This window comes from Ascaphus truei, chromosome 8 (assembly GCF_040206685.1).
Source record: "Ascaphus truei isolate aAscTru1 chromosome 8, aAscTru1.hap1, whole genome shotgun sequence".
NCBI lineage: Eukaryota > Metazoa > Chordata > Amphibia > Anura > Ascaphidae > Ascaphus > Ascaphus truei.
Genome location: NC_134490.1, coordinates 44289877 through 44312408, shown reverse-complemented (window position 1 = coordinate 44312408; position 22532 = coordinate 44289877). Strand labels below are relative to the sequence as shown.

General features: G+C 41.4%; 2 protein-coding genes across 3 annotated transcripts in view; one reads left to right on the top strand and one right to left on the bottom strand.

The window, feature by feature from the left end:
- The first annotated feature begins 4849 nt into the window (after positions 1–4849).
- LOC142501633 (natural killer cells antigen CD94-like) lies at positions 4850–17049 on the top strand. Its single transcript, XM_075611774.1, has 6 exons — positions 4850–4994; positions 8670–8756; positions 10804–10950; positions 13319–13470; positions 13937–14046; positions 16570–17049. Exons 1-6 carry the CDS (start codon positions 4970–4972, stop codon positions 16685–16687), a joined length of 639 nt encoding a protein of 212 aa, XP_075467889.1. The 5' UTR covers positions 4850–4969; the 3' UTR covers positions 16688–17049.
- Positions 17050–19793: 2744 nt separating this feature from the next.
- LOC142501632 (uncharacterized) overlaps positions 19794–22532 on the bottom strand; it is a 28105-nt gene continuing 25366 nt past the window's right edge. For both annotated transcript variants that reach the window (XM_075611772.1, XM_075611771.1), the window contains exons 3-5: positions 21848–21928; positions 21336–21647; positions 19794–20340 (exon numbers count right to left, since the gene is read on the bottom strand). In XM_075611772.1, the coding sequence (XP_075467887.1) occupies positions 19919–20340; positions 21336–21647; positions 21848–21928 (815 nt within the window). In that variant the 3' untranslated portion in view covers positions 19794–19918. The remainder of the gene's footprint in view (positions 20341–21335; positions 21648–21847; positions 21929–22532) is intronic.

The window sequence follows — 22532 nt, the reverse complement described above, 5'->3', positions numbered from 1 at the left end:
GTGTGATAGAAAATACCCCAATGGGTATACAGAGCATAAGTAGGGAATGCGCCCACTCCTACGCGTTTCGTTATGGAAAACTTCTTCAGGGAATTGCCAGGAACTCTGCTGTGTTTATCCGATGGGCCATTAGCCTCTGCAGAAATGTCACTGAAATGTACCCAGCATGTAAACTGGCTAGTTTAAGGCAAGTTTTAGAATACTCGTTGGCTCGTCTGTATGTATGTTTGTATACAGAACAAACTAAACAGCTACACACATATGGCTGCATCATTCTGAAGGGGGAACTCTCTGGTTCTAATTCTGAGACATATTACTGTACATCTGAACGGTGAGAGATTTCTTTGTTGCTATTGGCTCATGAATGTTTAAAACTATAGCCCTCAGATTCAAAGTAATTGCTCAGTGTATAAGAGGTGTATCTTTATACCCTTGTATATATCAAGAGGCAGGACACATAATTTTACCTTGGTCTTTAGATGCACTATACACAGTATTTGTGATCTATTTAGATATCCATTAAAGGTATATTAACCCTTTGTGGGTGTGCGGTACTAATTGACTTAGGAGGAGTCAGGTATTGCTCGTGATAGTGACGCCCCACCACCTGAGTTTTAATCCCACTTTGTATATACCCTACACCATATTTATTATTTTTGACTACACAAATAAACTTTTTTTTTTTTTTTCAATCTTTGGCAAATGAAGGGTTACTGATACCCTGGACTATACATTGTCCAACCCACTTATGCTTTCAGAGAGTGCAATATAATGGTTTCTTTTCTGGTCAGTACTCTGTGACTGACCAGTGTCTGTATATATGTATATCTATTCCACTCTGCACCATGAAAGTTTTTTTTTAACTATTTGATTGGTGAGCGACAGGCAAAAGTCTGTACATACTATCCCTGTGACTTCACTGTTCCGGAGGCTAGCCTGTTGCTGTGACTAACATGTTGCTAGCCTGTTGCTGTGCTCGCCTGTTGCTGTGGCTAGACTTGCTGTGGCTAGCTTGTTGCTGTGGCTAGCCTATCCCCATGGCTTTCCTGTTCTGCAGGCTAGTCAGTTGCTGTGGCTAGTCTGTTGCTGTGGCTTGCATGTTGCTGTGGCTAGCCTATTCCTGAGGCTAGCCTATCCCGTGGCTTCCCTGTTTCGGAGGCTAGCCTGTTGCTGTGGCTAGCCTTTTGCTAGCCTGTTGCTGTGGTAGCCTGTTGCTGTGGCTAGACTGTTACTGTGGCTAACCTGTTGCTGTGGCTAGCCTATTCCTGAGGCTAGCCTATCCCGTGGCTTCCCTGTTTCGGAGGCTAGCCTGTTGCTGTGGCTAGCCTTTTGCTAGCCTGTTGCTGTGGCTACCATATCCCTGTGGCTCCCTGTTCCTGAGGATATCCTATTGCTGTGGCTAGCCTCTTCCTGAGGTTAGCATGTTCATTTGGAATTCCTGTTGCTGACCCCGTACCGTGACCCCGACCTCGCTGCCTACCACCTGCCCTGACTCTTTGCCTGCTTACCGACTACAGATACTCTAACAGGACTCTGACCATGCACTTTATTGGCATTACTACCTCATCCCTGCGGGTCCGCTTCCTGATCAGAGACTAGCAACGTCACACTAGATTCTCAAACTGCGAGGAAAACCTGTCCTGATTGTGTATGCCAGGATTATGTTGCTGTTGTTCAAATAAAGAATCAGTTAAAAGTTCCTTGCGCCCTTTTCCTTATTAACTCCTTTTCTACAAGCCGGCACGGGCTCACCAATGACAACCCTGAGACGATTAAGATAACCTCTGAGCTACAACCCCTTGTGAGCAGGTGAAAACTCTGTCACTATGCACAGACCGTATGTAACTACCTCAAGTTAACTGTACACACTGTCCCTGTAGCCAGGGGAGGTGGGGAGGAGATAGGGGTGCTACATATAAAATATGTATATAAATATATAAATATCTCAAGACATTGCCAAAAGACATATCTTTTTAATCTCCCTTTCAGTTGCCTGACTAAGTTATAAATAGTTACTACTGTATGAGAGATGCGTGTATAAAGATTCTGGTTCTACTGTATATCAATATCACTCAAATAAACTCATCTAACTGCATTCAGTAATGTAGGTGTCACGGAACTCAAGGAAAAGGAACATGTTAACCAATGCAGAGCAGGGCATTAACCACAAAGGCAATCTGATACTAGTAACAGTATTCTTATGTCAGCAGTGCTTCACATAGTTTGGTGCTGTGTTGCTTATCTGATGCTAAATACTTACATTAAGTACTTTACCAATCAACTTGATCAGATCTTAAAACGCTGCACAAGTGCAATTGATATTTCCCTGCATGGGCACAATAGTCTCAGAAAATCAAATTTACTTAAAATCAGGCATGGTGCCAGGGAAGATGGCAGGCTGGAGAAATGCAGATAATGGGATCGAGCGGGGTGAGGACAAGTAAAACTCTGAGCCAGAATCAAAAGGGTCATAATGTACAAACGGGTCAAACAATAAGGGGACTGGGAACGGGGGCTGAGCCATACTGAACTTGAAACAAGAAATGAGAAGTTTACAGAAGGAAGTGTAACGGTGTGTACAGGAACACAGTTTAAATATGGTAAAGCAGAAATGAATGATCACATGTAATATGATGTTACAATGGGCAAATGCACTATTATCCATATCTGGATAATCACAATTTTTCCCATTACTATACTGTATGTGTTGGGGGGAGGGGGGTTGTTGGGGGTAGAGGAGGTGGGTGGTAGGGGTGTTATGTGTTTTTTTGTTTATTATGGGTAGAGGGATTGGGTGAAGGGGGTAGTTGCCCCAAGAATGGATGTTTAGGCCTACCGGGTGGTAGCGAGAGGGGTTAACCCCTTCATTACCTTAGCGGTATTAACCGCTAAGGTAATGAAGGAGTTAACTCCACCCGCAACAACCCCCCCCCCCCCGCAAGGCCTAAAGGGCCAAATACCACCTTCCCCCACACCACTACCCACAATAAACATGGCACTGGTAGTTAACCCCTTCATTACCTTAGCGGTCAGCTGCTAAGGTAATGGAGGTTCCTGTAAATGCATTTTTATTGCATGGGATTCATGTCGGGGGTCTCCGGTGCTGATATTAATGGGTATCAGCTCTGGAGATTCCCGGCATTAATCTGATGCAGGAAAAAAAGCATTTTTTTGTAAGTCCTCTCTCGTCGCCTTCTCAGCAGGGTCTCCCCAGTCTCACACCAACTTTTCCTGGCGTGAGGATTTTGCGAGAAACTCTCCATTCTAGAGTTGCGATTAGCCTCAATAAACTAATCGAGGCTACTAGAATTGCACGAGTTTCAGAACCTCTCGATAAATGGCTTATCGCCGCTCACCCGGCGATCTGTTTTGGACGGCTAAAAAAATGACCGATTCATGCCTTTATCACCCACTTATCGAGGCTTACAGTATAGCCGTAGGCATTTTGGCCGAAAATAATAATAATTGTTAGGCCTCGATAAGTGGCTTACCGAGGCTTATAGAATAGACCCCGAATGTCCTTATTCTGTAAGGTGCGATAAACGCAGTTGACATGTTATCGTAGAAAATGCCCCATTAAAGTCAATGGGACTTTTCATGTAATAGTACGTCACCTGCTCAATCACACCTTACAGAATAAGCCCGTAAAGGTATTGTACATCTATAGTGGACCTATAAAGGGTAGATTCTTTTGATTGGCTATTTTTGCATGTCACACTTTTATGAATCAAACATGAAGAGTTACTGCCTCTGAAAACTTAGGCCATTATTCTATATCTGGATTGCATCATTAAAACTTGTATATATTTAATTACCCCTCTGATACCAGGTTCAAATCCTGATGGGCTTGTCATAGTAACAGTATCCAAAAGAAAGAAAAAACTTCCTTTGACCCATTTACATTTTCCTGCATATTAGACAGCAACATACTGTAGGGATGAGCAGAACCTACTTTCTGCCCCATGGAGCTTAAACAATATATTCTCTATGGTTACTGTAGACCCCTGTGTGATGAAAGCAACACATGCACACTGCACCCTGGCAAGTTCCTCTTCAGTGTGCGATGGACATGTGACTGATATGGACATAACTGTAGCCAGTAACAAAGGCTGTGGAAGAGGTGGCTGGAAGTGATGTCTGAGAAGGGAGCATGAAGGCGGTGCACTGCTTTCCAAAAATCGGAAAACAGAGGCTGGGTCGCTAAAAACTTTACATTATTGGATCTGCTAAAACATGCTAGCTAGCAGGAATCTTGAGAGGAACCTCTGACATATTTCACGCATGCGTGCGCTTTGTCAAAGAGAACCAGATTATATGGGCTTGGTTTACCACTGTGCCAATCAATGGGTGGAGGGGGTGGAGGTAGCTGCCCCAGGGTGGGTGGTTAGGCCTCTCAGGGGTGGGTAGCTGGAGTGGTTAACCCCTTCATTACCATAGTGGTTCCTACCACTATGGTAGTGAAGGGGTTAACTCCTCCCACAGCCTTCCCGGCAGGCCTAACCACCCATCCTAGGGCAACTACACCCTTCACCCAATTCCCCTGTACCCCCAAGAAACCACGTACTCAGGTTTAACCCCTTCATTGTCTTAGCGGCCACCCGCTAAGGTAATATCATGGTTTGTGACTTGTGGTAATGGTTTCTGATTCTTTCGGAATACCGTGATAACATAAATGACAAACCGTTGAATGGGGTCATGCCAAACCATTCGAGATGGCAGCAGATTTATCGAAGGTTCTAGAATAGGCTCCTGAGAGTGGTCAGTTAGGTAAGATACTGTATACACCCGGAGCGGCAGGATGTGTAGAAGGAGGAAACACTGCCTTTGATATTGCTTATACCACACTGATCTTCATCTGCTTCCTGTCCATGTTCCTGTGCTTAGCAGAGCAGTGACTGAGAATAACCTAAACTACAAACAGGTGGATATTCACCTTTTTCATGCAAAAGACAAGTCATTTTGGAAAGTAATGAGTGGATTAAGCAAACGTAAAGGTGAGTCTGTACAGGACCTGTGCTCCCATCACAGCACAGTTTGCCTGTTCTGTGATGGGGTAAATAATTCATTAGAATCTACTGTATATTTGTATAAAGAGCTATTAACTGGCAGAAAACGTAATTAGGCTGGAAGCAATGAATTTAGCAAGAGCAGGTAAATGGTAAATAAATTATTATTACTGCCACTTTATCACAGGTTAAGCACATTGTTGTACAGTAATTAGCAGCACTTTATTACAAGATGAGTACATTATTGTAATTTGTGATTTATTTTTATTGTTGCTGATTTGCTGTTGAAGGCTACTTCAGTATACAGTGTGGTTGTAATGTGTTAGTGTTGCTTTGCTTATACCATATATATCTTTATAAGTGCAGTAAAAAAGAAATATCTGTACACACAGCACTGTTTTTTTTTAATTTGCGCTACATTCTGTACATATATGTGATTTAGACCTCTAGTTGTGTAAGTGTGAACAAGGAAGACAAGCGCAAAAAATAATGAGAGAGAGAAAGAGAGAGGCAGAACACTGAAAAAAGGTGTGGTGCACAGTAAAGGGTAAATAGTTACAATCTGTAAGGATCCCTAGAGCACAAGAGATAATCACAAAAAGTGGTTTATTGGGTCCAAAATGCACACATATGCCTGACGTTTCGGTCCAACCCTGGGGGACGTCAGGCATATGTGTGCATTTTGGACCCAATAAAACCCAATAAACCACTTTTTGTGATTATCTCTTGTGCCTTGTCAGTATATTGTATATATATATATATATATATATATATATATATATATATATATATATATATATATATATATATATATATATATAAAATTTTCACCCACTGGAACTCGTATTAAAGTGTCCCCAATTAAAAAGTTTACAATAGGAATGCATGTTAAATATCAGTAAGTGTAGTGAAGAATATCAGCTGGGGCTTTAACCTGGGCTAACGTACAACATACAGTACAATAGATTTTACTGCACATTGAAGAATACTGTAGGTGGTTCACTTGGAGAATAATTCCCTCCCCCACATGGGCATCTCATAGCAACTGCAAAATGTGATTTAGTCTGCCTCACTTGGTGTTTTTTTTTTAAACTGACTAGGTAAATATTTCCATAACGTTGCTTCCTGTGGTCTGACTACATTCTCTTGCGGTTGAAAAGTACATTTCCTCTGGCAGTAACAGATTCTAGGCTGAAATCATAAATATGAAAGAATCCACCACTCTTGTTAATATAATGTAACTTGCAGTGCAGCTATTATTAATGTTAGATTAAATACTCCTAAAACCCAGCACAGATATCAGTCACAAGCAGATGATTAATACAAATATTATGAAAAAATGCAGCACAGCACACCAAAGTATAAATCAGTCAAAAGGTAACAAAAATTTTCATTTAATGACTTAAAGAAGTCATGGCAGCATCCAACGTTTTGATGCAAACAGGCACCTTCATCAGGCATACAGATAATGACACCCAACACCCTTAAATAGTGTCCTTCATTGATAACTCACCATACATCTCCTTCCTAATGTAATGTCCCATCGCCGAGTGCAAAAGGACCCGAATATCCATGGGTATGGACTCATGCCTCGTACAGTTGTAGGCATGTACCAAGCGCTCTACATGTTTACTCCACCCAGGTTTCTCAGAGTCCAGTAGGGTACCTAGCATATCTAGCAAGGTACGATTGAATCGCTCTGGAAGGGCATCTCTTTCAAGGTTGATAAGGGGTTGTACGGGACTTCTCGATGTTGAGTAGCTTCAACAGCTCCTTTATGAGTCTGCACTATCAGAGGGGTAGAAGAGTTCAGCCCCCAAAGGCATCTCAGGTGCCTGTCTGGAACTAAAGTCCTCCATCTTTATCGTGAGATCGGCGTATGCCTCCCTGGCAGTTGATCCACTCCCGTAGCTCTGCTGCAGCTCGGGGCTAAATGACAAAGTCCATGACTATGGTCTTCCCTAGTGCACTCTATGGCTCAGGGGCTATCTCTGGCCTATGGGGAAACGTTCTGGCCTTGTCCAGGAGCCTACTCGCTCCTGTGACAGCACCTCTCTCCCTGGTAGCCCTGTGACGACTGACCACGCCGTCCCCAGTCCGCGGAGAAAATCATACTCCTTAGGCCCTCCCCTTCCGGCATCGCCAAATCCAACATGGCTGCAACAACACATAGTCCCGTAGACTTACATGTGGCACCAACTTCAAAATGGCCACCACAACTTTTCTCCGATCTCCCGATTCGCTGGAGCCTCGAATCACCAGTGCATCAGCGGGCAACGCAGAGCATCTCCCCTCCCGCAGGTAAGTAAGGGGTCCCCCACTAAACCTCTTTAGTAGTATTATATATGTTTGCTACTGTAGTGGGAACAGTGCAGCATTTCTATGAAAAGTGTCTGAAATGGATCACTTTCTGACTTTATTCATATGAGAACGGAATTGATCATTCGATGCTGGTATAAGTAGTAAATGATGTCGGGAAGGGGGGACAGAGAGGGAGAGACCTATTGTTGGTTATGCAGAGTATATTCAAATTATTTAAATGAGTATATTTTCCAGGTATCTCTGGTGCGGTTAGTTATGTTCACGTATCTCTTCACATGTTATATAAAGGAGTGTTTGTGCATGCACATAAGTGACTAAGGGCCTCATGCACTAAAGGTTCATAAAAAAAATCACCGGACCATTTAAATCACCCTTTTATGAGCGTTGCTATCACGGTATTCAGAAAGCCTTCATTACCTGGCATAGCAAAATTCACAAAACGGGTGATAAGCCGGTGATCTGATGAACGACCCTCTGAAAAGGCCTTACCGGCGAGTTGTATCTGCTGCAGAGAGAGCTGCTCTGAGAGAGCCCTCTCTCCCTGTGCAAATATCGCCCGAAATTTCTGTGTATAAATTTTAATTTTGTTAATAGTTTAGATGATCAGGGGGTCTCCTGAGCTGAACCGCGTTGGTTTCAGCCTCAGGGACCCCCTACTTCCCGAGATACAGGCCCCGTTATGGGTGCCGGTATCTCCTATGCATTTTATTCCCATGGTCACTTGACGCGGACATTTAAATGCATAGGAGATACTGGCCCCCCATAACTGGGTCTGTATCTTGGGAAGTGGGGGGTCCCTGAGGCTATCCGCTATGGTAATGAAATTTACTGTAAATGCATTTTTATTGCACAGGATTCATGCCAGGGGTCTCTGGTGCTAATATTAATGGATATCAGCTCCAGAGATTCCCGGCATCAATCCTATGCAGGAAAAATGCATTTGTTTTCTAAGTCCCATCTCGCCGCTTCTCTGCAGGTTTCCAACACCTTTAAGCCAACTTTTTCTGGCGTGAGAATTTTGTAATAAAATCACCATTCTAGAGCGGCGATAGGCGTTCATAGCCAAATTACTGCTACTAGAATTGCACGAGTTTATGAACATGCCGAAAAGTGGTGATAAGTGGCTTATCACCGCTGCCTCTGTGATTTTTGTTATAATCAATTTTTTTGAGCGATTCAGTCTTTTATCACCGCTTACTGAATAGCAGTAGGCATTTTGGGTGATAAGTGCTTGATAAGTGGCTTATGAACGCTTACTGCATAGGCCGCTAAGTAACTTGGTCTAACACAGAAAAGAGCTAAATACACAAACAACTAACACTTTGTATGTTTTGTGTTAAGGTTCGGATCCTGGATTGTGCTTTCCTGCCAGCTTGACCTTGATAAGCCTCTTGAAACTGGTGGAAGTCGGTGTGATCTGTTTTATTCGTAAGGGCAGAAATCAGTTTAAAGCATGTTTTTCATTGAAATGTACGTGTCGCGTATGTACGTAGGGAAGAGAGGGAAGGTTTTTGTAGCAGATTATTGGATTTGAAAACTACAATGGTAGTATGTGTAGGACTGAGCAAGCGAAGGCACATAGTTAATAGGAAGAGGAGGAAGGGTGGTTCAGATTTACTATGGTCATGGAAGATGGGAAGTGCTTAAGATCAGATTTGATTAATTAATTAGCCTGCTGAAACTGGGTAGCCTGAAAGCTTAGCTGGAACTGTTACTCCCACGTGAATCACATACATGCTCTTACCTTCCAATTACATTTACACCGATGGAGCGCTCGTTATTATAAACAGGACCGCGTTCATTAACGCCAGATTTAATGCAAGTTTTAAAGCGAATACAATTTCAGCTGTTCTCTTAGGAAATAAGATTTGTGTTTCCTGTTCTTCTGTAATATCACTAACTTGTCTTCTTCAAATGTTCTGCCCAAAATTACCAGGAATACAGATAAGAATCAGTACTGAAGCATCTCACTACACTGCAGACTCTCTTGAATGCAGTTTATTCAATGTCCTGGGAAGTTATCACCCCATATTGGAGAAGATTACAATCTCACCCTTTTCATTGGAGCTGATCTCTGCTCCAGCACTGGAAGCAGCATTACAGAATATTGAATATAGCCCGTACAATAACTGCAGGCACCTGAAGGGAAAAAGTGATATATTAGTAATGTATCCCTAGTGAATATTTGAGAAGGAGTACTCATGGAATAATGTCTCTGTATATGAAAGGGGTAAACCCATTTAAATACAAATGCTGAAATATTTGAGAAGGAGTACTCATGGAATAATGTCTCTGTACAGTATATGAAAGGGGTAAACCCATTTAAATACAAATGCTGAATTATTTGTGATCTATGCAAGTTACTTTAGCCCACATTTACTAAGCAGTGCTATTTCATAGGACACCCGATGATGGAAGGTGACTAATGTCATAGGCCCACTAAGTAAATATTGATCTTTATTTATACTGTAGCTTGCAATTTATATGGAGTGGGGGCTTGTGTCTGAAACATTTTATATACAGCTCTGAGTACACGGTTGCACTATACATAAAAATGCATGTTCTCATCTCAACTATTTAAATATTTTGAGGTTGCAGTTCAGTAAAGAGTATGAGCTGCTTTAAATAGAGATGTGTAAAGAAGTTGCTGAAAGGTGGGAATTAGGTCAGTTTTGGCACTTTATGGTTTGTAATTACAGTCATTGCAAATTTTCCACCAAACTTTCAAAGATTGCCTAAGTCTATTGTTAAACTCTAACCGTATATAACATTTAATGGGGTAATGAATATATTTAAACCACCTGAGATCTCACCTCTTCAGCAAAAGCATGTGGTTAGTTTAGGTCTGTGGCTTCTCCTTATAAGTTATATACTGAATTTGCCCCAATTGTATTCTCATTTTTCCCATTTAGATGGTAAGCAGGTTCTCTATCATTCCCATTGTTTAACTTCCTGTTTAACACACTTGTAAACTGTATACAATCTCCCTGTATTGTCTTGCAAATTCGTTAAGGCTCTTACATTATTGGCGCTATATAAATAAACATATACATACAATATAAAAACATAAAGTCCTATTTTTCCCCTATAAATAATGTATTATGCATTGAATAATTAGGCAGCAACGCCCCTGCAGATGTAGCCGCCCTTAATGTTCCCAGAAGTCCTGTGACTGCACCAAATGTCACCTGGGAGGATTAACGCTCCAGGTCCCATTGAACGGAATAGACCCGCGCAGCCACCTCCCCCAGAAACACGTTTTTTAAGCCTTTCACTCGCGGTACCAGGAACAGTAAGGATGGCTACATCTGAATGTCTTATGAGAATATGGCAGAAGATATATCTGAAGTACTGTACTATAGTAATATCAGCCAAATATACCTTGTAAAATCTAGTACAGTAGCTTGCATTGCAAAGCTGTAAGTGAAAGTAAACTCACCGATGATTTGTTTGTATGTTTCTACCATTCTGTTAGTCTGGAAATTTCCTTGTACCACATTTCAAGGCACTGACGGGCATTTCAAAAATAGCAGCAGCATCGTACACTCAAAATGTGTTGAGAAACCCCCTGAAGACCTGTGTTTGAAGCTGTCTGACCTTAAAGATAAGCTGTGTGTCACAGGTAAATGAAATGCCTTTGTGCACAATTCTCTGTATAAAGCTGGACAGAGAACTCTGAACTCACCAGGCTATACAGTGGTGTGAAAAAGAAAGTACACCCTCTTTGAATTCTGTGGTTTTACATATCAGGACATAATAACAATCATCTGATCCTTAGCAGGTCTTAAAATTAGGTAATTACAACCTCAGATGAACAACAACACATGACATATTAAACGTGTCATGATTTATTTAACAAAAATAAAGCCAAAATGGAGAAACTATGTGTGAAAAACTAAGTACACCCTTACTGCTTTCATAGGAATTAAGATGTTAAGTAGCAGACAGGTGCTGCTAATCAAATGCCCTTGATTAACTGATCATCAAAGAGCATAAGAGTGATTATAAAGAAATCCCCCCAAGGTCCCTGTTAGTTGCACTCTGTCAGTTCTAAGGATAAACATATTACTTAATAGTCGTATCTAAATATACATATTGTAGAGGGCATAGGTAACCAGTAGTACCACCTATACCCTCTACATTATGTATATTTAGATACGACTGTTATTCATATGTTTATCCTTAGAACTGACAGAGTGCAACTAACAGGGACCTTGGGGGGATTTCTTTATAATCACTCTTGTGCTCTTTAGTACCATATTTATGTCACCTGTGTGCTTTATCTACTTTGAATTAGGTGAGCAATGAGATCATAATTGTTATATTAATTGATCATCAGCAAGTGTGACCACCTCTATAAAAGCCAAAGTTTTAGCACTTTGCTGGTCTGGAGCATTCAGGTGTGTGTTAACACAATGCCAAGGAGGAAAGACATCAGCAATGATCTTAGAGAAGCCATTGTTGCTGTCCATCAATCTGGGAAGAGTTATAAGGCCATTTCCAAACAATTTAAAGTCCATCATTCTACAGTGAGAAAGATTATTCAAAAGTGGAAAACATTCAAGACAGTTGCCTATCTTCCCATGAGTGGATGTCCCTGCAAATTCACCCCAAGGTCAGACTGTGCAATACTCAGAGAAATTTCAAAAAACCCAAGGATTACATCTCTGTCTCTACAAGCCTCAGTTAGCATGTTAAATGTTAAAGTTCATGACAGTACAATTAGAAAAAGACTGAACAAGTATGGTTTGTTTGGAAGGGTTGCCAGGAGAAAGCCTCTTCTCTCTAAAAAGAACATGGCAGCACGGCTTGGGTTTGTAAAGTAGCATATGAACAAACCACAAGACTTCTGGAACAATGTAATTTGGACAGACGAGACCAAAGTGGAGATGTTTGGCCATAATGCACAGCGACACGTTTGGCGAAAACCAAACACAGCATATCAGCAAAAACACCTCATACCAACTGTCAAGCACGGTAGTGGAGGGGTGATGATTTGGGCATGTTATGCAGCCACAGAACCTGGAAACCTTGCAGTCATTGAGTCGACCATGAACTCCTCTGTATACCAAAGTATTCTAGAGTCAAATATGAGGCCATCTGTCCGACAGCTAAAGCTTGGCTGAAATTGGATCATGCAACTGTTCAATGATCCCAAGCACACCAGCAAATCTACAACAGAATGGCTGAAAAAGAAAAGAATCAAGGTGTTGCAATGGCCCAGTCAAAGTCCAGACTTCAACCCGATTGAAATGCTGTGGCTGGACCTTAAGAGAGCTGTGCATAAACAAATGCCCACAAACCTCAATGAACTGAAGCAACGCTGTAAAGAAGAGTGACCCAAAATTCCTCCACAACGATGTGAGAGACTGATAAAGTCATACAGAAAACGATTACTTCAAGTTATTGCTGCTAAATGAGTTCTACAAGCTATTAAATCATAAGGTATACTTAGTTTTTAACACATGGCTCCTCCATTTTGGCTTTATTTTTGTTAAATAAATCATGACACGGTGTAATATATCATGTGTTGTTGTTCATCTGGAGGTTGTATTTATCTACTTTTAAGACCTGCTAAGGTTATTATGGTTATTATGTCCTGATGTAAAACCATAGAATTCAAAGAGTGTACTTCAAGGTGTATTTTCTTTTTCCCACCACTGTAGACCCTGTTGCTGCTAGGTCAAGATAGGGTTACCTAATGCTTGTCATATTTAGGGATGGATGGTGTCTCCAGAGACAGAAGCTAGATTTCAGATTGATGCAGATGGAAAAGAAACATAATCATGTTTTTTACTGCTAACATTTCACAAGACCGTACTCCTCACTATAACTAAATGTCTGACGGGACAATCACAGCAACACAGATCCACACAGTAGTTAGCTGGAGAGTTGAACTGTTCTAGTGTTGAATAGAGATATAGTTTCAAATAGCTTTTTTGTTATATTTTGTATTACCTATTACTTGGTTCTATATTTTTCTCCTTCAGGCCCCAAGTGTGAACTTTGCCCTTTGAGCTGGGTTGCACTAAATGGTAAATGCTATTACTTTTCGGAGGAAAGGAAGAACTGGAGTGCAAGCAGAGAGTATTGCGAGCAGATTAAGTCAAAGATCATTTCTATGGAGGAAGACAAAGAGAAGGTGGGGTACCATGGATTTCTGAGGTATTAGCTTATGGAGGTAATGCATGATGCTCAGGTTTGAATGAAAGTGACAAAGAAAGTGGCACTAGTAGGATTTAGGGAAGGAAGATTCAGTGATACAGAGTGTCCTCTCTTACACTGGGTAGTACAGCTGGATCTGAGCTTCAGAGCTTAGTATAGTATCTATGGTACTGGATGGTTCCCTGAAACAACACCGACATAGCCTAATACTGTACAATGCTGATATTATGTAAGGATTGTGGTGTGCCAGAAGGATTGCCAATGTTCATGGCAACACTAACTATGTACAAATATTACCACCAGAATTATATTAAATAAATACCCTTTAATGGTTTGGTGTACTGTCATGCACAATTACTGGACATGTCATTATAACGGGTCACAAATTCCTTAGCAGCAATAAAAAAAAGCTTAGGAGAGTTGATAGATTATTTCTTTTCTAGGTCCTTATTTCCAACCAAGTTCCCATGAGGAAAGGTCACTTTTGGATTGGTCTAAGGAAGACAGATGGACATTGGTACTGGGAGACTGGTGGCAAATTACAAAAAGATATGTAAGTTTGTGCATGTAAATCCTGTGATACTATACAGTATGTCTACTTCTCTGCTTAGAGTGGTTAACTTTACAGCTCAAAGTCTACAGTACATTAGCCTTTCTGCAGCCAGGGGTGATTAGTTGGCACTTGTATAAACAAACACATTTTATATTTCAACAAACAAATATATAAAGAATAATTTTCAGAAAGAGGCAAGGGTTGGAGCTGGTGTTAGCTCTATGTATATTACATAATTACATAGTTTGTATATATTTGATCATGTGGCTGCATCCAGGGCCGCCGACAGGGGGGGACAGAAGGGGCATGTGTCCCGGGCCCGGTGTCTGCGGGGGGGCCTGGCCAGCTGGCGTTGCAAGTGGGGCCTGACCTCTGGCCAGGCCCGGCTGCTGGTCCTATCGCTAGGCCCGGGCCCCAGCTCTCCTCTTCCTTCTCTGTCCCACACCGAGCATCCAACGCCAGCGTGAGATGGGCCTCTGTGATGTCAGCGCGCCGGAAGTAAGCTTGGCTCAGCTTCCGGTACGTGTCAGCAGAGGGAGGCCCGGCACATGCACGCGCCAGTGTTGCAAGCACGTGGGACAGTGCGGAAGAGGCCTGCAGCTGAAGGAGAGCCGGGGCCCAACGTGCAGCACCAGCCACCGAGCCCCCCACAGACACCAGGCCCCTGGGCCTGAACATCCACAACGTAAGTCTGTTTTTTAAGTATGGGGGGAATTTTGTATATGGTTTGGGTTTTTTTTTATATACATTGGGTTTTTTAATATGTATTGGGGTATTTTGTATATGTATTGAATTTTTTTATATGTATTGGAATTTTTTATATGTATTGTTTTTTTTTAGTGTTGTACCATTTAAATGCAGGGACGGATGACCAGTGAGAAAGACCGCGGCGTCATCTGGAACCAGCACCAGACGTCCTGGTGGCGGTGGCAGCAGCCGAAGGTCTTACTCACCCAGCAGGAGCAGCAGGAACAGAGCACACAACTGATGCCTGTGTGAGCCGGGGAAGCATGTGGGCAGGAGCCATCTGTCCAATAGGAATGCTTCTGCTCCAGTCACATGCTTCCCCGGCTCACACAGGCATCAGTTGTGTGCTTTGCTCCTGCTGCTCCCGCCGGATGAACAAGGCCACCAGGACGTCTGCTGCTGGTCTCAGATGTCGCTTCGGTCTTCCGTCACTATCTGCAGGTAAGTAAGTGTTTAACTATTTTCAGCTGCCCTGAAATTACCCGGTGCCATCCCAGCACCCTGCTACCGGGTTCTGGTAATTTCCGGGTAGCTAAAAAAGTACTGGGTATTTTTCAGGTTCCCGGTACATCACTAGTTTTATTTTATATGTATTGGGGTTTTTTTTTTTAATATGTATTGTTTTTTTTTATATATGCATTTTTTTAATATGTATTGGGGTCTATTTTATATGTATTGTTTTTTTTAACATGTATTGGGATTTTCGTATGTTATCGGGTGTTTTATATGAATTGGGGGGTTTACATGTATTTTGGTAGGTTTTATATGTATTGGGTTTTTATACATGTATGGGTTTTTTTTTTTTAATTGTATATTTGTATAAGGGGGTTATATGTATTGGAGGGTTTCAAATGTATTGGGGAGGTGGTTTTATGTATGTATTTTGGGGGTTGTATATATTTGGGGAGGTGGGGGTTGTATATATTTGGGGGGTGGGGATTGTTTTGTATTTATTTGGGGGTGGGAAGTTTTTTTATTGGGGGTGGGGGTTTTTGGAATATATTTTGTGGGGGGAGTTGTGTGAGGGGGAAGGGAATGAGTGTGAGGAGGGGGATTGAGTGAGAGTAGGGTAATTGATGCAGAGGGGGAGAGTGAGAGGAGAGAGGGGGTGAGTGAGGAAAAGGGGGACGCAGGGGAGAAAATACATGTGAGGCGGGGGCAGGGATTGAGTGAAAGTGAGGTAATTGATGGACATTTTCTCAAATTTATTTTACTTTAGTTAATATGTTAAGGAGAAAAGTGAAAGGTGCCAAAGTGGAAGATTTAGTTGTTCAGATGTACAGTAGTAGGCTTCACTGTTCTCTCAGATACCTCTACTTATACAGGATGACTCAGAATATCATAGTAAACCCAGATAATTCAATGGTACCCTTGGCACAGAATAAAGCAATATGCTCTGCAATAGTTAAACCACTATTTTTGTGCAGCTAACAGAGTGAGAGCTGATTGCAGAGGCTGGCCCTGGCTGGACCTACCTGAACAAACTGCACACCCCCTCTAAACTTGCGTTCAAAAGGCAGCTGCTGCCCCCTCCCACACCTCACCCCCGCTCAACAAGATGTTTACACCCCTTTCATCTCTCCTCCCCCAATAAACAACCCTGGGCCAATTTCAAGATTTCATTCATGGGCCCTGGGAAAGCTGTCAGTGAGCCTGTTTTTGTGTATCCACATTGACCAATCATAATGAAGATACAATTAATATTGTCTTCAAGAGCTGACACACATTGTTTAGATGATCTCTGACTAAATTCTAATCCCAGTTTTACATCTGCAGATTTTCGGAGGTATCAGGTGAGCACCACTGTGCTACCTTTGGAAATAATTTGTCATCTGAAAGCTGCTCTAACCCCAACAAATGGATATGTAAGAAGAAGGCATATGTGTTCCCCTGACTCATACCAGTTCCATTGCGGATATTGAGGAAGTGGTCAAATTGGTGTGATTTTAGAGCAATGGCTCTTAATCTTTCCTCTGGATACCAAACCAACGTTTAGTAATAAAATAAATGTACATAACCGTATGACAGGAAGATGGCAATTCATACATATAACATGGTCTGTCAGGGATTACTTCGGATTTCTTTAGAAAAATTTAATCAGCACAAAAACACAACGTTTCATCCCTCCTAGGGGACTTTCTCAAGTGACTGGCTTGCAAAGACTACAACAAAGTCCAGTATAAATAGCAATAAACACCCATGTGAAAACAATTAAAACATCACCTAATTACCCCCCAGTAGTCACATGATAATGCACATCCTGGACTTGGGCTTCCATGCTGTCCGGTCCGGTCGCGCTGACGTCATCAACTGGTTCCTTGCGTGCTGACGTCATCCGCAGGTCCTTCTGCGTGGTACGCCTCATCTGCCTGAACAGGCATGGGATCCTATGGACGTGCTCCCTCTGCTCCTCCTCTGTGTGTAGTTCATCCATCGTCGCGTGATCTCGCGAGATTTCGGGGTTATGATGATGTCACTGGAGACAGGAATAGATCTTCTCCTTAGCTGGGGATGCCGTTTTCATGCACATGCGCAGTGTGTTCATATGATTGTACGGCTGTATACCAGGGGAAAGATAGCTGAATCTGACTCATGGATGAGACTTCAGATCTAGGTGGAATGATGAGGAGAGGAGAGATATTAATCAATGTGAAAACATGTATAAAGTGCCACTATACCCTAAAAATAAAGATTTAAAATATGGATAATTTCTTTCATGATTACTAGTCCATGAGTTACAGCAGCAGCAAGAGTGAAATAAACACTGTGGATGAGAGAAATCACATAAGATCAAAAAACATACTAGCGACTATTGAGGAAACAATTAAGGGACAAATAATCGTTATGTCCCCTTGGTGTGACCGTGTCAAGTGTATATGTCCAGAAAGCTTCTCTCTGAAGCAACGCTGTATCCCTCTCTGAACCTGGAGCAAATGTGACACTTCTACAAATATCATTTATGTCATCAAATGTCCTTGTGGATGACTTTATGTAGGAAAAACAAGCCGTATGCTAAAGACAAGGTACATAGAGCATCGCAGTAAAATTAACAACAAGAAGGAAGAGACAGTACTGATCACACATTGCAAAGATCATAAACATACAGTGGCGTCACTAAAGATTATGGGGATAGAATCAGTGGTCACATTTGCTCCAGGTTCACTTTATACATGTTTTCACATTGATTAATATCTCTCCTCTCCTCATCATTCCACCTAGATCTGAAGTCTCATTCAAGAGTCAGATTCAGCTATCTTCCCCCTGGTATACAGCCGTACAATCATATGAACATACTGCGCATGTTCATGAAAACGGCATCCCCAGCTAAGGAGAAGATCTATTCCTGTCTCCAGTGACATCATCATAACCCCGAAATCTCGCGAGATCACGCGACGATGGATGAACTACACACAGAGGAGGAGCAGAGGGAGCACGTCCATAGGATCCCATGCCTGTTCAGGCAGATGAGGCGTACCACGCAGAAGGACCTGCGGATGACGTCAGCATGCAAGGAACCAGTTGATGACGTCAGCGCGACCGGACCGGACAGCATGGTAGACCATGACCAGGATGTGCATTATCATGTGACTACTGGGGGGTAATTAGGTGTTGTTTTAATTGTTTTCACATGGGTATTTATTGCTATTTATACTAGACTTTGTTGTAGTCTTTGCAAGCCAGTCACTTGAGAAAGTCCCCTAGGAGGGATGAAACGTTGTGTTTTTGTGCTGTTTAAATTTTTCTAAAGAATTCCGAAGTTGCCCTGGATCTTTCTGCTTTCCTCTATGTTGGATGTTCCAGGCATGTATCCCTGAACTAGGAGCACCAGTCTTAGCAAGTATCTTTATACATTTTTATGGTGTGCAGCTTTACATGTTATATTGCACTGTGAGGGATTACCCCAGAACAGGGTCAAAATCCACTGTATTATATACTGTACTATAATAGAATGGTCTGAGACCACCCAGGAACTCTGAGAATGAGATTGTTGAAGGGAGCAGGACTCAGTAAGTAAAGCCTAAAATTAATGTATCTTATTTTATTTCCGTGTTTTATATTTGCTTGTCACAAAGTGTTTGACAGTGGAACAAACCACTGAGGTTACAGAATGTAGGATAATCGTCATGCTTTATTTTTTCTTACTCGTGCGTTTTAACTCGTATTATTTTTATGACGATTATTGTTACTAATGAATTAATATAATGGGAGATTAAAGATGTAAAACATTATTTTTACATTGCGCTTCAGAGATTTCAGGTTGCATTTACAAGAGTTTGTATTTCTTATTTTGATTGGGTGTATAAAAGTACCAGTACATTTGTCTGTTGATTAAATGTGTATAACATAATTTTAAAGGTAGTTTAAGAAAAAGAAAATTAATAAAATAAAACAAGTGCTGAATATGTGCCAAGTGCTTTTATTTCCTGTGGCTTTCTCAGACACTGTTCAAGATCATGAATCTCTTATTTTGCTTCATGTTTGGGAAATCAGGAGGAGTATTATTGCTGTACTGTACTGCTGATTTATACTGTCAAATAGTGGACAATTAGTAATAGTTAAGGCACATAAAGGGGGGGGGAGCAGGTAGTGTGATATTTTGTTATTTTACTACATAGAAGAAAGGACCAACATGGCTACCCACAGTTATTTGGCACATAAGGGGATAATCAAGGTCACTTATCCTATACCAAATGTATTTGTATATCCTTTACTGTATGGGGAATGTAAGGGAATTGTATTTTTTTTTACGTTTATCGAGGTTTTACATTAGTCGAAGTGATCAGACTTGACTTGCCATAGATTGCTGCTATCTCCATTCATATCAGAATAGTGAGCGATACCATGTGCTTGGTGGGTTTGAAATGTCCTTTCTGTATCTACAGTATATAGCAAACTGCAGTGGATATAACAATTGTAATAGGGCACAATCTCTGTTGGAAATTAAGCAGCAGCTTCCCCGTGTGGTTGTATTAATAAACAAAATGACAGTCAAACACTACTTTTGCTTTTTGACATTTTTTTATGCATCTATAATATTCTACACAAACATTTTACAAGGTACAGTAGGCTGAGTGTCTCTTTGACAGAGCCTGGAAAGTGTGTAATATTAGTGGTGGGCACTGTTCTACTGTAAATCTTCTCCTTCACTTTGTCCTTTCCCCTTTCCTTTCCCCTTTCCTTTCCCCTTTCCTTTTCCCTTTCCTTTTCCTTTTCCCTTACCTTTTCCCTTTCCTTCCCCAGCCCCAATGCCTCCCCCAGCCCCAATGCCTTCCCCACCCCCCATGCCTCCACCCACTCCTTGTAACATTTGTCCAAGTCCACCAAGCGATCGTTTTTGCCTAACTTGTTCCATTCCCCCTTGAACCTGATTCTCATTGTTCCCCAATTCTTTCACATAGCCCTTCCCATGCTCTCCTCCTTTCCCATGTTCTAAACCTTTCCCATAGCCCTTCCCATGGCCCCTTCCATGTTCTTCTCCTTTGCCGTGTTCCTCTTCGTGGCTGCCACCCTCTTCTTCATCTTGTGGTATTCCCATATCACCCTTTGCTGGAAGATAAAACATGGTAAGTAAGATTCTGATCTTTCTGTTTCTATTTGAAATAATACTATTTATTCAAATACCACCAATATTTAGATCTATTACAGTTATATGGTACATATTTAATCTTTACTGCATATGCGAGCTGTGACTTTAATTTTCCATCTGGACCAAAATGGCTTTGGCAGATATGTGTTAGCTCTTCTTGTGTAACATTTAACTTACCCAGATTAGGGGAGAGGGAGAAAATGACAGGGACTAGTACTGGTGAATGCATGTTTTAGAAATGACCTTGGAGTTTAAATAACATTCAGTTTAGGGAGCACTTATTTTAGTCTGGTTGTTTAAATATTTTATTAACGGTTCTTTGCGTGCACTAATGGTGCAAAGACAGATACTTCACCATGACAAGAATCCCAATGTTTGTGTGGGGGGAATGCTTCGTGCATATTACGAATCAGAGGCAAAAATGAATAACTTAAGAGATGTATCAGGGTGTTAACGGCCTCGAGAAATCTCTGTTTTTAGTGTAAACATGTCATACTGTAGGTAGCTGCTTTTTTAAGCAACCCCAGCTGATCAAATACATGTGACAGAACAAATTGATTTTTTGTGGTATCTGGATCTAGTGAACTATACATATTTGTTTTTTTATTTGAATTGGTACTCCTTCATTTATGATAGACTTTGCAATCTATTTTGTTTAAGGTAGGTAAGATTTCTTGTTGATTTGTACATATGGCATTTGAGGTTTGTATCCTAGTGTTTGGGTATTCTGCAGATACTGTTGAAATTTAAAATTCTGCTGTAAAAGGTTTAACAATGCATAGGAGAACTAGGGGTGAGATTTTATGGAGGGCACATGGGTAGAAAAGATAGGGGATACGCAGTCGGACCTAAAGAGGGAATATTTCGTCATTTTCTGCACCCATTAGTGGATAGGAAATTACTGCAAGAACAACTTAACCACAACCTTACTGCTGTTGAAGGGTACAGTACTTACAAAATATTGGTTTCATGCATTTCTTTCCACATGGGGATCTGCAGCAAATCATTTTACTGTCACAGTCTCCATCAGCAGCACAGTCAACCATTTTGGTGAAGTTGGGGAAGCGCATTGGATGTTTTCCATTTTCCTTATGTGAATTGTGTTTCTCAGAACATTCTTTCTCGCTCTGCCCTTGATCGCATTGTGTGTGTGGTGGGAAGTCTTTGTGTTTCATAAATTGTTTTTTCAACTTGCGCAACACTTCTGGGTGCTTTCTCAAATAGTCTTCAGGGCACATTCCATTAGTCTCGTCACTCTCATTGACATCTGATGAAACAAAAATATCTAGTTATTACAGGTGGCTATTTGTACATTTTACCTTTGAAACCTTCTATCTGTGCATCATACTGTCTGTATTTTCCCCATACTGCGTCCCATGCTAACGTTCTTGTATTTGTAACCTTATATATTCTCTCTTTCCCCATTATTCTTCACATGTTCTCTTTTCCTGTATCTTGCACATTTACCTTGCTCTTCATTTTTCTCTTCTTCACTTAATTCTCTGGGGTGTCTTCCATTTTCGGTGAATTCCATGTGTTCATCATTTTCTAAATACAAAGAACACTAATTTGAGAGTCTGATCATCCTGACTGCAACATATATCCATCAGGTTAATACTGTAAGTACAGCTGAAATGTGACTTGTCTTCTCAGGGGGACCTGATTGACAATTGCGAAAGATCCTTGGCAATTTTGAAAAAAAATAATAAACTTTCCATAAACAATCATTCTACAGCAGCAGTGTCACCTGCTTCGTCATCTGAACCGAAGTATTCATATTAAAAACATTGGCATCACTATCACAGTGTTTGTTAAAAAAAAAATATATGGGAACTAGCTGTATCCGGCATAACATACGCAGATCTAGCAGTTCTTAAAGGTTATTAATTAAACATTACACTTTGTTTTCACCCGTCCCTATAATGCTTTGCTGTCTCTTCTCCCCACTTCCCCACCTTACTTTCTGCTCCCTCATGCCATGCTCCTCATTGCACTCTTTCCTCCCCTCTCTTTGCATCCCCTGCCTTACTGTGTCTGCTCTCTCTGTGTACACTACAGTCCCTTCCTCTCCTACTCATCCCATCTGTCTCCTCGTCTCCTTGCTGTCTCTCTGTTTCCTCTTACGAATCAACTTGCTGTCTCTCCTCCCCTC